At 50.2% G+C, this 14,073-nt stretch overlaps 1 protein-coding gene across 5 annotated transcripts; it reads left to right on the forward strand.

Moving 5' to 3' along the window:
• The first annotated feature begins 3,198 nt into the window (after positions 1-3,198).
• On the forward strand, positions 3,199-10,173 carry Slc22a6 (solute carrier family 22 member 6). 5 transcript variants are annotated; one of them, XM_026407597.2, is made up of 10 exons: positions 3,199-3,567; positions 4,162-4,265; positions 4,482-4,636; positions 5,849-6,017; positions 6,448-6,571; positions 6,722-6,837; positions 7,840-8,054; positions 8,192-8,300; positions 9,632-9,886; positions 10,089-10,173. In XM_026407597.2, exons 1-10 carry the CDS (start codon positions 3,199-3,201, stop codon positions 10,171-10,173), a joined length of 1,701 nt encoding a protein of 566 aa, XP_026263382.1. The 5 variants fall into 5 exon arrangements, with proteins under 5 accessions (XP_026263382.1, XP_026263383.1, XP_026263384.1 ...); XM_026407598.2 differs by having other exon boundaries at positions 9,632-9,835; positions 10,086-10,173; XM_026407599.2 differs by having other exon boundaries at positions 9,632-9,835.
• Positions 10,174-14,073: the final 3,900 nt, after the last annotated feature.

Here is a 14,073-nt window from a genome sequence, read left to right on the forward strand (position 1 = left end):
AACAGCAAGACTTGGAGATTTCTGCCTAGAAGAATTGAGAAAGACCCTCCCCCCAAGACCCTTTGCATCAGCTAATTTGTATAGGGCCTGGACTATCTCTTATTAAACTATGGAACCCTAATATCCCTTGTGTTTAGACATAGGCCAACATAGCTGATGTAGTATGGTGTAGCAAAAGTCAGGAGAGGAAAAGCCAGAGACCCAAAACAGAAAGACACCATGCAGGGCAAAGAAAGGTCTAGAATGGTAGGCCATGACCAACAATCAAATTAAAACACAGCAGAATTGGGCGTGGTAGCACACGCCTGTAATCCCACCAGTTTGGGAAGCTGAGACAGAAGGATTACGGGTTCAAAGCCAGCCTCAGCCTAAGCAACTCAGTGAGACCCTGTCTCTACATAAAATACAAAATAGGGCTGGGGATGTGGCTCAGTGGTTGAATGCCCCTGAGTTCAATTCCCAGTACACACACACACACACACCAGAGAAGACTACTAGACTGGACCCAGAGAGATCAGTGTCTTGATTTAGCTACCCCAGTGGAGAAAATGTCTGAGTAGACCTGGGCAGGGACAGAACTGCAGTACTGTGGAAGCTACTCTGCTCTACTTAAGCAGAGCAGGAAAGAGAATTTCTATTTCTCTATTACTCACCTTGTAAGACATCTTCTCTACTCAAAACAGAGTGTAGACAATCTTTTTTTTTATTTGTTCTAATCAGTTATACACGACATCAGAATGTTCTTCAACTCATTGTGCACAAATGAAGCACAATTTTTCACTTCTCTGGTTGTACACGAAGTAGGGACACACCATTTGTGCAATCACACATGAACCTAGCTAAGGTAATGATGTCTGTCTCCTTCCACCATCTTTCCTACCCCCATACCCCCTCCCCTCCCCTACTTCCCCTTTGCCCAATCCAAAGTTCCTTCAGAGAGTGTAGAAGTTCTTAAGAATATTTTGTTAGGAGTTATTTGTATGACTGGAATTTTCTTGGCCAAACAGGTATGAGATTGATCACTGTACAGAAAAGTTCAGAAACATTGTTTAGGATGGGGTTCTCAACCCCAGCACCATTGACATTTTAGATCAGGATAATTCTTGGCTGCGGGGCTCTCCTGTGCATTGTTGGAAGCCTCATAGCACCCCCAGATTCTACCCACCACAAGCCAATAGCACCCACTTCCCGGGCATGGCAACCAAAAATGTCTCCAGACATGATCAAATGTCCCTTGAAGGGAGGCAAAATGGTCCCCAGTGGAGAATTACTGTTTATAATGATATGCTTAAACCTATTTTCTTTTCTAAAATCCATATGATAATCTCACCTTTCTACCAGAAACAAACAGAAAGGGTTCAAAATCACCAAGCTATGGGGCAGAAACTTCTTTTTTTGTTCATTTGTTTGGGTTTGGTTTTTCTTTGTTTGGTTGGTTTGCTTTGTTTTGTTTTTCAGTACTGGGGATTGAACCCAGGGGCACTTGACTACTGAGCCACATCCCCAGCCCTTTTTTCTATTTTATTTAGAGACAGGGTCTCACTGAGTTGCTTAGCGCCTTACTTTTTGCTGAGGCTGGCTTTGAACTCATGATCTTCCTGCCTCAGCCTCCCAAGCCACCGGGATTACAGGCACCACAGCACTTGGTTTTTCTTTGTTTTTTGAGATGGGTTCTCACCATGTTGCCTAAGCAAGTCTCTAGCTCCTGGGCTCAACTGATCCTCCTGCCTCAGTCTCCCAAACAGCTGGAGCCACAGGTGTGCACCACCACACACCTGGCTAGAAGTTCTTAAAGCTCTTTACTTGTATTAGTTCATTTAACCCTCCACAATTCAGTGAGGCAATGAAGTACAGAGGAGTTTACCAACTTGCACCTTGTAACACAGCCAGCGAATGTGAAGTGAGGACTTGGATCCACGCCCACTAATTCCAGAGTCCATGTTTTACATAATATGCACTCTGCAAATCAAAAACAGAACGCAGCAACCTGCTCTCTCAGCATCCCTGATCCGTGATCTAACCAATCAGAGCCCGTGGAAACCCAACCAATCAGAGCACAGCACTGCCCTGATCATGAGTGACCAGGTCGTGGGAGCCAAAAACTGTTGGCGGAATTCAAGCAATATCTTAGAATTGTCACTAAAAATAAAATAAATTCATGTTCATTGTTTAAAAAAGAAAATCCCACAGGCAGAAGACCTGACAAAGGGAAAGATATGAAGGAGGAAGGTGAAAGCTGAGACTCCAGAAAAACAAACCCACGTGATGTGTGACGTTGGTCTTGGTCCCACTCCTTCAAGAGCAACCTTTGACATCTGTTGTTTCCTCCAAGTGAACAAAGCTGTGGTCCTCTAAGATGTGACTTGTCCAGAGAAGAAGAAGAAGAAGAATAGAGACGAGCTGTCCCTAGAAAAGCAGACTGGAGTAACCCAATTTACCAAATAAGAATACAAGATGCCCAATTGAATTTGAGTTTTAAATCAATGAATAATTATTTAGCATAAGTATGTCCCTCGACATTAGGAATATACTCATACTTTTTAAAATTATTCATTGATCTGAAGTTCACACAACTGGGCCTCCTGGATGTTTGACTGTTTGGACTCTGTCCACTAAAAAAAGACAAAAACCCTTCAAGAGACCACTGTGTTTCCCAGAGCCCAGTTTTTTCACTATAAATAAGGCAACGACGTCCCACTTTGTCCCCTTTTGCTCTCAGACACCCAGCTGGACCCTCCCATCTCCTCTTTCCACTCCCACTTCCATCCACCCTCTCCTGCCCTTTATACTCACTTGGAGAAATTCCACGGACACAGGGAATACTCAGAGGGTTAATCCTTCTGATACCAAGTCACACTTTAACTCATTCTCCCCAGGCCAAGGATTAAAACCTGCCAGTGTAAGGATGAGGGCTCCAGCAGACCCTGAAAGCTGAGCCATCCGGACCCCTAAAAGTGAGAAAAAGCTGCCAGAGAAAGGGAGGGACAGAATAAGGAGAGGGGAAGAGAAGGAGGGGCAGCCCCCAGGCCGCAGTCCCCCCACAGAGCCAGCTCAGTTTCAGCTCCAGGAGCCACTCAGCTGTGGAAGCAGTAGCAGCCTCTTCTCAGGCAGAGAACCACAGGCAGGCAGACAGACAGACGGACGGAGTGTTGGTACTGGAAGTCCTCAGCCTCCAGCCACTTGGCCTGGCCTGGCCCCATGGCCTTCAATGACCTCCTGAAGCAGGTGGGGGGTGTCGGCCGCTTCCAGCTGATCCAGGTCACCCTGGTGGTCCTCCCTCTGATCCTGATGGCCTCCCACAACACCCTGCAGAACTTCACTGCCGCCATCCCCCCCCACCACTGCCGCCCACCTGCCCACGCCAACCTCAGTGAGGACGGGGCGCTGGAGGCCTGGCTGCCCCGGGACGGGCAGGGGCGGCCTGAGTCCTGCCTCCGCTTCACCTCCCCGCAGCGAGGACTGCCCTTTGCCAGTGGCACGGAAGCCAACAGCACGGAGGACACAGAGCCCTGCACTGACGGCTGGATCTATGACAACAGCACCTTCCCTTCAACCATCGTAAGTGAGGTGAGTACCTGGACTCCCCCTTCCACACACCATCCAGACTCTGCCTTCCCCTCCGAGACAGACAGACAGACAGACAGACACACACACACACACACACACACACACACCCTCTCTCAACTTCTCCAGGGGCCAAAATTAGAAGACGAAAAAGGGATTCAAGACTGGAGACTTTGTAAAATTAAAACCAAAAACAGATGTGAGAACTTCTGTTTAAAAAATGCTCTCGCCATGCAGTGTGGCCCATGTCTTATAATCCCAGCAGCTCAGGAGGCTGAAACAGGAGGATCGCGAGTTCAAAGCCAGCCTCAGCAAAAGTGAGGCACTAAGTAACTCAGTGAGACTCTGTCTCTAAATAAAATACAAAATAGTGCTGGAGATGTGGCTCAGTGTTCAAGTGTCCCTGAGTTTAATCCCCAGTAAGTACCCCCGCAAAAAAAAAAAAAAAAAAAGATGCTCTCAGCTCCCAAGACCAGAGAGGCAAAGAAGAGAGGGAACTGTTAGGGAGGAGGGTGATGTGGGCCCTGAGGACCAGCCTAGAGGACAGTAAGGGCTCCGGGCTCATCTCTGCCTGATCTCGCCACCCTCTCTCTGCAGTGGAACCTTGTGTGCTCTCACAGGGCCTTACGCCAGCTGGGCCAGTCCTTGTTCATGGTGGGAGTGCTGCTGGGAGCCATGGTGTTCGGCTCTCTGGCGGACAGGTCAGTCCTGGGTAGGGCCAAAGGGCTGGGCTGGAATTCACAGCCCCTTGACTGGACTCAGGTCCCTGGGTGGGAGGCTTGCATTCCCACTGGGGCTGGTTTGAGGACCTACAGCAGCAGTAGACTCACAACACTTCAGAAGGCCCTCAAAGGCCCTCAGCCCAGGGCAGACATGCCTCTCCAGGCCTCTGCTACAGGTCTTCCCTCCCATGACAGGCTGGGCAGGCGGAAGGTGCTGATCTTGAACTACCTACAAACAGCCGTGTCGGGGACCTGTGCAGCCTATGCTCCCAACTTCGCGGTCTACTGTGCCTTCCGGCTCATCTCGGGCATGTCTCTGGCTAGCATCTCCCTCAACTGCATGACACTGAGTGAGGATCCTTCCCCACCCATTGCCCTCTGTCCAGATCCCTTCCATCTCATCTCTCAGCCCACCCCTCCCTCCAGAGCCCTGTCTGCCCTCCAGCCTCTCCCTTGGGTCTACCCCAACCGCCAGTAATGACAACCTCCTTCTCAGGCTTGGCCGTCCTCACCCCTCATTTAGAAATGAGATTGGGGACTCCACTGTTAAAGCCAGCAGGTCATGTAAGTGACTGAGGCAGGCCAGGTACAGGAGGCATGAGGGATTTATTATTTCCAAATAATAGGCACATCCCATCCAGAGACACCACAGACACACTGCTCCAGCCAAGAGGTCCTAGGGGCATCAGATCCTACCCCTCCTTTTTGATTAATGTAAAATATCCCAGATTTTTCATGTTGCATTAGATCTAATATTTCTAAACATAGACAAGCCGATATCATTCAGACCAAACACATATGGCACTAAGAATGATCATTCATGGGACATTAATGTGCTTCCTCTGATAGATCAGACACATTGCTTTTTCAGTGAGGAACCCAAGGCTGGGAAGAAGGGAAGGGACTTATCCACGGTCATTCCTCAAGCCCAGAAAGAAATTCAAGGATGTGGAATTCTGGGCTGGGGATGTGGCTCAAGCGGTAGCGTGCTCGCCTGGCATGCGTGTGGCCCGAGTTCGATCCTCAGCACCACATACAAACAAAGATGTTGTGTCTGCCGAAAACTGAAAAATAAACATTAAAAAAAATTCTAAAAAAAAAAAAAAAAGGATGTGGAATTCTCTGGAATAAAAGAATTAGCAGACTGTGCTAGGACTGGGACAGGACATTTGAGAATCCCACTCCCGTCTCAATTGATGCTCCAAGATGGAGAAAACCCACTGCTCTGGCCACTCGAAGAGAAACTTAGCCCAGGACTGAGGAGGAGGAGAGGAGTTGCTATTGGGGATAGACTGAGTGGGCAGAGATGCTCTGAAGGGAAAGGGGGCTCTGGGATCATAGGTGGGGGAGGGGAAAGTGGGAGGCAGTTCCTGGGGATTCTGAGCCCACATCCCCATCCCTTCCTCTACCCAAAGTCCCCCACTCCCTTACCCTGGCACCCAAGCTCATTTGATGCATCATCCACAGAGCCTTGGGAAAGACTGAGGTTGGGAGGAGGAGTGGGTCTTTTCCCACCTAGCAGCCCCGTTAGTCACACCTTCCTGTTCCAACCTCTTTTGCAGATGTGGAGTGGATGCCCATCCACACACGTGCCTACGTGGGCACCTTGATTGGCTATGTCTACAGCCTGGGCCAGTTCCTCCTGGCCGGCCTGGCCTATGCTGTGCCCCACTGGCGCCACCTGCAGCTGCTGGTCTCTGCACCTTTTTTTGCCTTCTTCATCTACTCCTGGTGCGTGGAGCCTGGGGTGGGAGGCCGCGCCACAGAGCCCAGAGGGTTCCAAGAGACAGGACCACTCCCAGAGCTAGGCACACACCCCACCCCAGAGTTGGTCAAAGCCAGAAAGCCAAATCCAATCCATGGTATCATGTGACAGACACTAAAACCAAGGATGTAGGGAGAAGGCTTTGCCCAGGGTTATCCAGTTCTCTGGCTTCCCCCAGTCCTCCAACTGCCTGCCCTGCACCCACTACCTAGCACCCAAGAGCTGAACTTCTGGGTTGGGGATGCATCATTGCAAAACTGGGCACTGCCTTATGATCACAGAGAGGGATCTGGAAAGACTCCTGGGCTCCCAACCTTAAAGGAAATCCTTAGAAAGCCCAGCCCAGCTGACTGCAACCAAAGCCACACCAACACCCAAGCCCATCCCCACTGCCAGGTTCTTCATTGAGTCTGCCCGCTGGTACTCCTCCTCTGGGAGACTGGACCTCACCCTGAAGGCCCTGCAGAGAGTGGCCCAGATCAATGGGAAGCAAGAAGAAGGGGCCAAGCTAAGTATGGAGGTGAGAGCCCCTGAGACCTCCCACAACACCCCACCAGGGCACCCAGCCCAAGTCCCAAACCCAAGACTCAGGACCCAGGACCCAGAGGGATTCTCTGAGAGAGGATCCCCTGGGAGGAACTCAGGCCCTGGGCCCTTCCCATCCTATCAGGTGCTCCGGACCAGTCTGCAGAAAGAGCTGACCATGGGCAAGAGCCAGGCTTCAGCCATGGAGTTGCTGCGCTGCCCTACCCTTCGTCGCCTCTTCCTCTGCCTCTCCATGTTGTGGTAGGCCCAGATGGACACATTGACAGTCAGAAAGACTGATCAAGAGACAAAAGGCAGGCTGGGGAGGGGGTGGATGCTATGAATGAGAGAGACAGAGGAGAGGGAGGGAAAGTCAGTGGACCTGGCCCCAGCTTCAACTGAGCCCTAGTCCCCAAGCTGGATCTCGGTCTCCCCAGCTTCTTCTCTCCCCAACTCTGTTCAAAGACGAAAGCATCTCACTAGGACCAGTGGCCTCCAGAGTCAAAAGAATTACATCATGCTGGCAGAGGCCAGTGTGGTTTGCAAAAACACTCAGAGGCTTTACTGGCCTGGTAGTGCCTTCCAAAAGCACAGGCACTGGGAGAGACAGTGAGAGAGTAAGAGAGCTAACACCCACCGCCACAAGGACACTTGGGTCATGGATGATATAAGCCAAAAATCTTCCTTTGCAACATTCCCCCTTTTCCTTCTTCTTACCCCCTTTCCCAACACCATGGCAATCCCAGAGCAGTTAGAAGACTGTGGTCAGAAGGATCAATCCTGCCAAAGAATTATTGGCTTCCAATTTTGGATTTCCTCTCAGTTGTAGGTACTATCCAAAAAAAAACCTGAGCCTCATTTTGTAGGCTCCTAACATCTTCACAACATCTGTCCCAGGACCATGGACAGGTCCCAGGCTGTTCTGGCTTCTCCCAGCACCTCAGACCTAAAGATGTGGCTTGGATAATCACCTGCCCTCCCTCAGCCCAGCATCATTAGACAAGATAAAGGCTAAAATCACATAAATCCTACATAGCAACAAATAAAAATTCCCCCAGCATGCTGGAGAACCTCTCCATCACAAGACTGGAAAATGTGGCGTATTGGAGGACTGCCCCCATACTGAAACTTCAGTTTAAATATGCCAAGATGGAATTCCAGGTCCTTAAGCAGGGTACCAAATGCAGCCCACCCCACTATTTAAAAGAGCCACTTCCTTTAAGCTTCCTTAAGAACTCCTTCCCCCTCCTCCCTTCCCCCTAGGTTTGCCACCAGCTTTGCCTACTACGGGCTGGTCATGGACTTGCAGAACTTTGGGGTCAGCATCTACCTAATCCAGGTGATCTTTGGAGCAGTGGACCTGCCTGCTAAATTTGTGGGCTTCCTTATCATCAACTCTCTGGGTCGCCGGCCTGCACAGATGGCCTCACTGCTGCTGGCAGGCATCTGCATCCTGGTGAATGGGGTGATACCCCAGGGTGAGCACCCATAAGCGCCTTGGCCCTTTCTCTTCAGCCCCATCCCCAGCCATGACCCAACTTTCAGAAGACGGAGAGGCCAATGCCTCCAATCCCCCACTTCCAAGCTCCCGCTGTTCCCCTTCCTTTCTCTCCAGACCAGACAATTGTCCGTACCTCCCTCGCTGTGCTGGGGAAAGGCTGCCTGGCTGCTTCCTTCAACTGCATCTTCTTGTACACTAGCGAGCTGTACCCCACAGTGATACGGTGAGTGTGAGCCTGTGCTTGGGGAAAGACTCCCCTGCACACAGGTTGGACCCCAGAACACAGTCTAGTCCAGTCCCCCTCCCAACACTCACCAGTTGAAGGCACATAATAGTCACTCAATACACCCTTCTCAGTCTCACTAACACAAATGTGGCTACCCAGCCCTGATCTGACCCCAGAAGATCTCAAAAGAGTCACCGACTTGGGCAGGGTAGGGAGCCTTAAACCAAAAATGGCACAAACATGAAGGTCATCTCCTACCACAGTAGACACACCTGATGATATGCCAGCAGTACACATATACAAGCTCTGATTTTCTTGAGTGCCAAGACTGGGCAAGAAGGGTATTGTTTCCTCAAGGAATGAGAAACGTCTGTCTATGTTCAGAATGGAATTCAAAATTCACGTGAGATGTCAGAGAAGTGTCTGGCTTCCTTTGGCCCCTTGGGATGAGGGGTCACAGATACCTTCCTGAGCCCTTATGGGACTTCAGTGGAAAGAATAACAGTACAAAGCTATCCTATGTGCCTGCCAGGCACCATCTTAAACTGTTTACAAATATTAACTCACTTCATCTTCATAGCCAGTCACTGAGGCAGGTAGTATCATTATTTCCATTTTACGAAGTGAAAACTGAGACCCAGAGAAGTTATTTCTCCAAGATTACACAGCTAGAGAGAAATGGAGCTTTCATTTAAATTTAGGCCCCATGAAGTCTGCCTTTTAAATCAATGTGTTTTTTTAATATTTATTTTTTAGTTTTAGGTGGACACAATATCTTTATTTTACATTTATGTGGTTCTGAGGATCAAACCCAGTGCCTCATGCATGCTAGGCAAGCACCCTCCCACTGAGCCACAATCCCAGCCCCCTGAATCAATGTTTTTAAGCTCTTCTCTCATAGAGAATTTTCTTAGCACATTCTCAAACATGCAGATTCCAGGCCCCTTCCCTGGGGATCCTAATCCAATAGGTCTGGAGGGGCTGAGGCACCTGTGACTCGAAAATCCTTCAAGCAATCTGAGAACCCTGGGTCTAATGCAACCGTCTCATTTGACAAATAAGGAAACTGAGGCCCACAGAGGAACAGGGACTTGCCCAAGGTCACACAGAAGGTTAAAAGCAGAGATAATATTCGATCGCAAGTGTCCTGATTCTCTGGCCAGAGGCCTCCCCATTTACCTTTAAAAAAAAAAATCACCAAAAGAACTGTCAAATTCATCTTCGAATCAGTTGGGGAACAGGCCCTGGGCTGGGGCTGAGCTGCTCTACTCCAGAGTGGCCAGAACTTGAGCAGTCATGCTAACAAATGCCCCACCCCGATCCCACAGGCAGACAGGCCTGGGAATGGGCAGCATGATGGCCCGAGTGGGCAGCATCGTGAGTCCCCTGGTGAGCATGACCGCGGAGCTCTACCCCACCATTCCTCTCTTCATCTACGGCGCTGTCCCCGTGGTGGCCAGTGCTGCCACTGCGCTCCTGCCAGAGACCCTGGGCCAGCCACTGCCGGATACTGTGCAGGACCTGGAGGGCAGGTGGGTCCTCTCTCACAGAGGAGCAGGAACTTACCCAGGTCACACACCCAGGTAGGGGTGGCATAGGGCTCTTTGACCCTTTGTCTCCAACCAGCTAAGATTCTCCTGGAATCCCTGGGGCTCCCAGCTCCAGGAGCAATAGATGCTGGGCGGAGAGAAGGTGGCTGGGCACACCCCGTGGAGGGCACCTCTGACCTACCAGTCCGGGCCTGGGGGTTGAATACACAGAGATCCATCTTCCTGCCCCCAGGAGGAGAGGCAAACGGAGGCAACAGCGGCAAGAGCAGCAGAAGCAGATGGTACCACTCCGGACCTCAGCACAGAAGAACGGACTCTGAGGACCAAAAGGGCATCCCACGGCCCGAAGTGGAGTGGGGGTCCTACGGTCCCTCCAGCTCCCCACACAAGGAGGGGAAGAGGGTGACGGCCTAAGTGTGGGGGCTGTGGTTCAGGGAAGCACTTCCCACGGGTCCCTCTCCCTGAGCACACCCCACTAAGACCCCATCATTAAAAGGTCTGACTGTGTGCAGCATCTTCAATGGAATCGCCAGTCCACAAGAGTCAGCTTCCAGCCCCCGAGGTCTCCCAGCGCCCTCCGGGCCCATCACCCTCCACCCCTAGGACTCCACAAACCTCCCTCCTCCTCTAACCTAGGCAAGAATCTGAGGTGTAGACCAACAGCTTATGCCCCACCCCTTCCGGGAAGTTGACAGAGGCTGCCATGAAAGCAGCCAATCAGAGGCTTTGTCTCAGGCTCCTCCCCCTCTGTGAGCTCAGGTAGGAACCTCTAGCTGCGAAGGAGGAGCAAAGAGGACACCTTGGTGATGTCTGGTTGCTGGGCCTTCCAGCAGCGTGGTCGGATGCTGGAATTCTCTAGGTTACTGCAGTATCCAGACTCAAAACCAGTTAGCCTCTTCCAGCTCCGTGACTGGAAGTTCAGCCCCCTAGCTAACCTAAATTTTCCCCCTGCACTTGCTGGTCTCTCTTTATTGCTCTGCTTCCTATGGGCCCTGGGCCAATGGATGCGAAAGAGGAGGGAGGAAGAGTATAGAATTCGGGCAGGGAGAACCAGTACTGATCGTTAATTATGTGCCAAGCACTGTCCTAATCAATTTGCTCATGTTGCCTCATTTTCTCCTCCCAGGAGGTAGGTACTATTATATTCCCCACTTTACAGCTAAGGAAATCAAGGCACAGGGAGGTCAAGTAACTTGGCTAAATTCCCACAGCTAGTTAATCATGGAATCAGGATTAGGATTCAGACAATTGCACCAGAATATGTCTGCTTAACCCCTCTACTGCCTGGAGCCATGAGGCACTGAGACTTTAGCTTTCTCCATTACCCAAGGCCTAGTTTCTCCTCCTTCCTCCTGAGATGAAAAGAAAAAGAGAAGGAAGGGGGAAGAATGGAGGGGATTGTGGAAGGAATCATGTGAAAGGAGCCATGGACAGCAATTTACAGTCCGGAAAATACCAGGATGTGCCACATCTGTGTCATTCAGGGACCTCACTTCAGGAAAGCCTGGGGTGGCGTGGAAAAAGGCAGCCCTTTTGGCACCTACTGGTGGCAGGAGTGAGGGCACTATAGCACTCTGCCATAAATGTCCCAGCCACCCTTTCTGGTGGCACACTGCCTCCGACCCCTTCCCCAGAAGCCAACCCAGTCCCCCAGATCCTCCTCCCCCAGGAAAAGTCCATATGTGCCAGGCTGTACACACTGCTTTGCAGGTGAGACCCCAGGGCTCGGGTGGACTCAGGGCCATCTGGAGGTGACAGGCAGCCTGGAGACAGCCTGGAAAAGCCCAAGGCCCTGGGAGAGCCCACAGCAGCTCAGACTGCAGGACTCTCCTGACAAATCCAGCAGACCTGAAGTCCTCCTCGTCCATCCCTCCTCCTGGAACTCTGGAGACCTGATGTGGTCCATGGTGCTGACACTCCCAGGCTCCCCTAGGAGTTCTTGCCACTGGGATCCTACTGTATGCCTGAGGACCACTGGCCCCATGCTGACTGCCATTTCTTAGGCAGCACTGAGCCCCATGGGGCACCAGGAGTCTTCACCAGCTTGGAGCAGGACGGCAGGACCGAGACTGGGAGGTGGACACCTGACCAGACACTGGATCTAGCCCCGCTTCTGCAGATCTGGGGTTCTCCAGATTAGTCATTTTGCCTACCTCTCAAAATCCTGTCAACAACTCTGTCGTGCTCTGATTCCTCCTATGAGTCTCCCATCTCTGTGCCCAGATCACCTGCTACTGCAGGTGGTACTTGTTGGCCTCAATGAGGCTGCCCAGAGCCAGCCCCTGGCCTGCCCAGCTGCTTCCCCACTGGCACAAGTCCTGGATGCTGAAGAAGATAGTTCAGACCATCTATACACGATATACTCCCCTAGCCCCTGACCTACACTCATCCTGTGTCCCTGAGGAAACAAAACCTGTATTAGTCTGGTTTTAACTGCTGTAATGCAAAACTTGAGGCAGGCTAACTTTACAAAGAAAAGAAGTTTATTTTGGCTCAAGTTCATTCCAAGGTTGAAGGTCCATATCTGGTGATGGTCCTCTTACTGACAAGATTGGGCATCACATGGCAAGAGAAGGGAGCATACATGTCTCCTCTGGCCTCTCTCTTCCTATAAAGCTGACAGTATTCAATCATAGTGACCGTCTGATTGATAATCCTGATGAGCTTACCTGGTCCTAATTGCCTCCCCAAGGCTCCACCTCTAAACAGTATCATCAAATTAAGTTTCTACCCTCCTACGACTGCACAGTGAGAATTAAATCTCAACTTATGAACTTTTGGGGAATACCTTCAAGCTATATACAAAGCACAGTAGGACCTGATCTTCCTCCTAGTTCTAGATTACCAAGAAGTGACTTCTGACCCTGCCTCCCTAAGAAGTCCCCACACACACACCCCAAATACTGGTTCAAATCCCGTTCTCCAGCCTCAGCCTTGAACCTGAGTTCTGACATTGTCCTGCCCCAACCCCAGGGCCTCAGATATTATCCCCAATCTAGACCACAGGGTCTTACCCTCGGCCACGGTGGCAGGGACTTTGTGGCCACTCTCAGTTTCTTAACGAGAAGGAAGCGCTTGAGAGGACCCTCAAGTGCCTGGCCCTGGTAGAGTGCTCACCAGAATCCACCCTGTCACCCAAGGTCCCACCTCTACAACCCAGGCTTCAATCTATTCCAAAGCCCACCCTTGGTTCTTTTATCCCCCTTCTCAGGAATCGGCATGACCCTTGAGAGAGCAGATGCCCTACCAGGTAGGTTTCCACATCCTGTGGCAGACTGAACAACAGCCCTTTAAGATGTCCACAGCCTAACCCCTGGAACCTGTGAATAGGATACCTTCCATGGTAAAAGGGATTTTGCAAATATGGTTACATTAAAGAATTTGAGATGAGGAAACTATTCTGGATTATCTGGGTTAGGCCAATGTGATCATGATTCTAAGGACTTTAAAAAAAAACTTGATTTTGTTTATTTATATTTTATGTGGTGTTTAGGATTGAACCCAGTGCCTCACAAATGCCAGGCAAGTGCTCTACCACTGAGCCACAGCCCCAGACCCCTAAGTACTTTTTTAAAAATATTTTTTAGTTATAGATGGATGCAATATCTTTATTTCGTTTATTCATTTTTATGTGGTGCTGAGGATCGAACTCAGTGCCTCACATGTTCGAGGCAAGCGCTCTGCCACTGAGCCACAACCCCAGCCCCCCTAAGTACTTTTAAGAAAGAGACAGATCAGAGTAGGCAGTTGGAGATGTGGCAACAGAAGCAAGAGGTTGGAATAATGCCATAAGGAATCAAAATAATTTTTAATAAGTTCAAGTAGGGATGGATACCATAAGCCTCAATTAATTGTTCACAAATTAAAATAACTTCTGATCATTTGCAACCAAATGAATACGTTTGATATTGTTAAATAAAAAGGTGGGGTGGACTGAGTGGCTAGGCGTGGTAGTGCACACCTGTAATCCCAGCATCTCAAGAGCCTGAGGCAGGAGGATCACAAATTCAAGGCCAGTCTGGGCAACTTAAACCATGTTTAAGTGTAGTCATGTTTCAATTTTTTTTTTTTTTTAATTTAAAAGGACTTGGGAGGTAGCTCAGCGGTAGAATGCTCCTAGGTTCCATCCCCAGTGCTACAAATACACACAGAAAAGAGAAGACGGGAGAGCTTCCCCTGGGTTTGATGAGGTCATTGAGCCACTAATCTAACCAATCTCA

Source organism: Urocitellus parryii, chromosome 4, assembly GCF_045843805.1.
Source record: "Urocitellus parryii isolate mUroPar1 chromosome 4, mUroPar1.hap1, whole genome shotgun sequence".
NCBI lineage: Eukaryota > Metazoa > Chordata > Mammalia > Rodentia > Sciuridae > Urocitellus > Urocitellus parryii.

What these genes read in the sequence shown, in the direction of transcription:
- Slc22a6 (XM_026407597.2), top strand. Translation starts at nt 3,199, where the DNA reads ATGGCCTTCAATGACCTCCTGAAGCAGGTGGGGGGTGTCGGCCGCTTC. An exon ending in GGGCCAAGCTAAGTATGGAG is followed by an intron (nt 6,572 to 6,721) that starts GTGAGAGCCCCT and finishes CCATCCTATCAG; the next exon opens with GTGCTCCGGACCAGTCTGCA. An exon ending in GAATGGGGTGATACCCCAGG is followed by an intron (nt 8,055 to 8,191) that starts GTGAGCACCCAT and finishes CTTTCTCTCCAG; the next exon opens with ACCAGACAATTGTCCGTACC.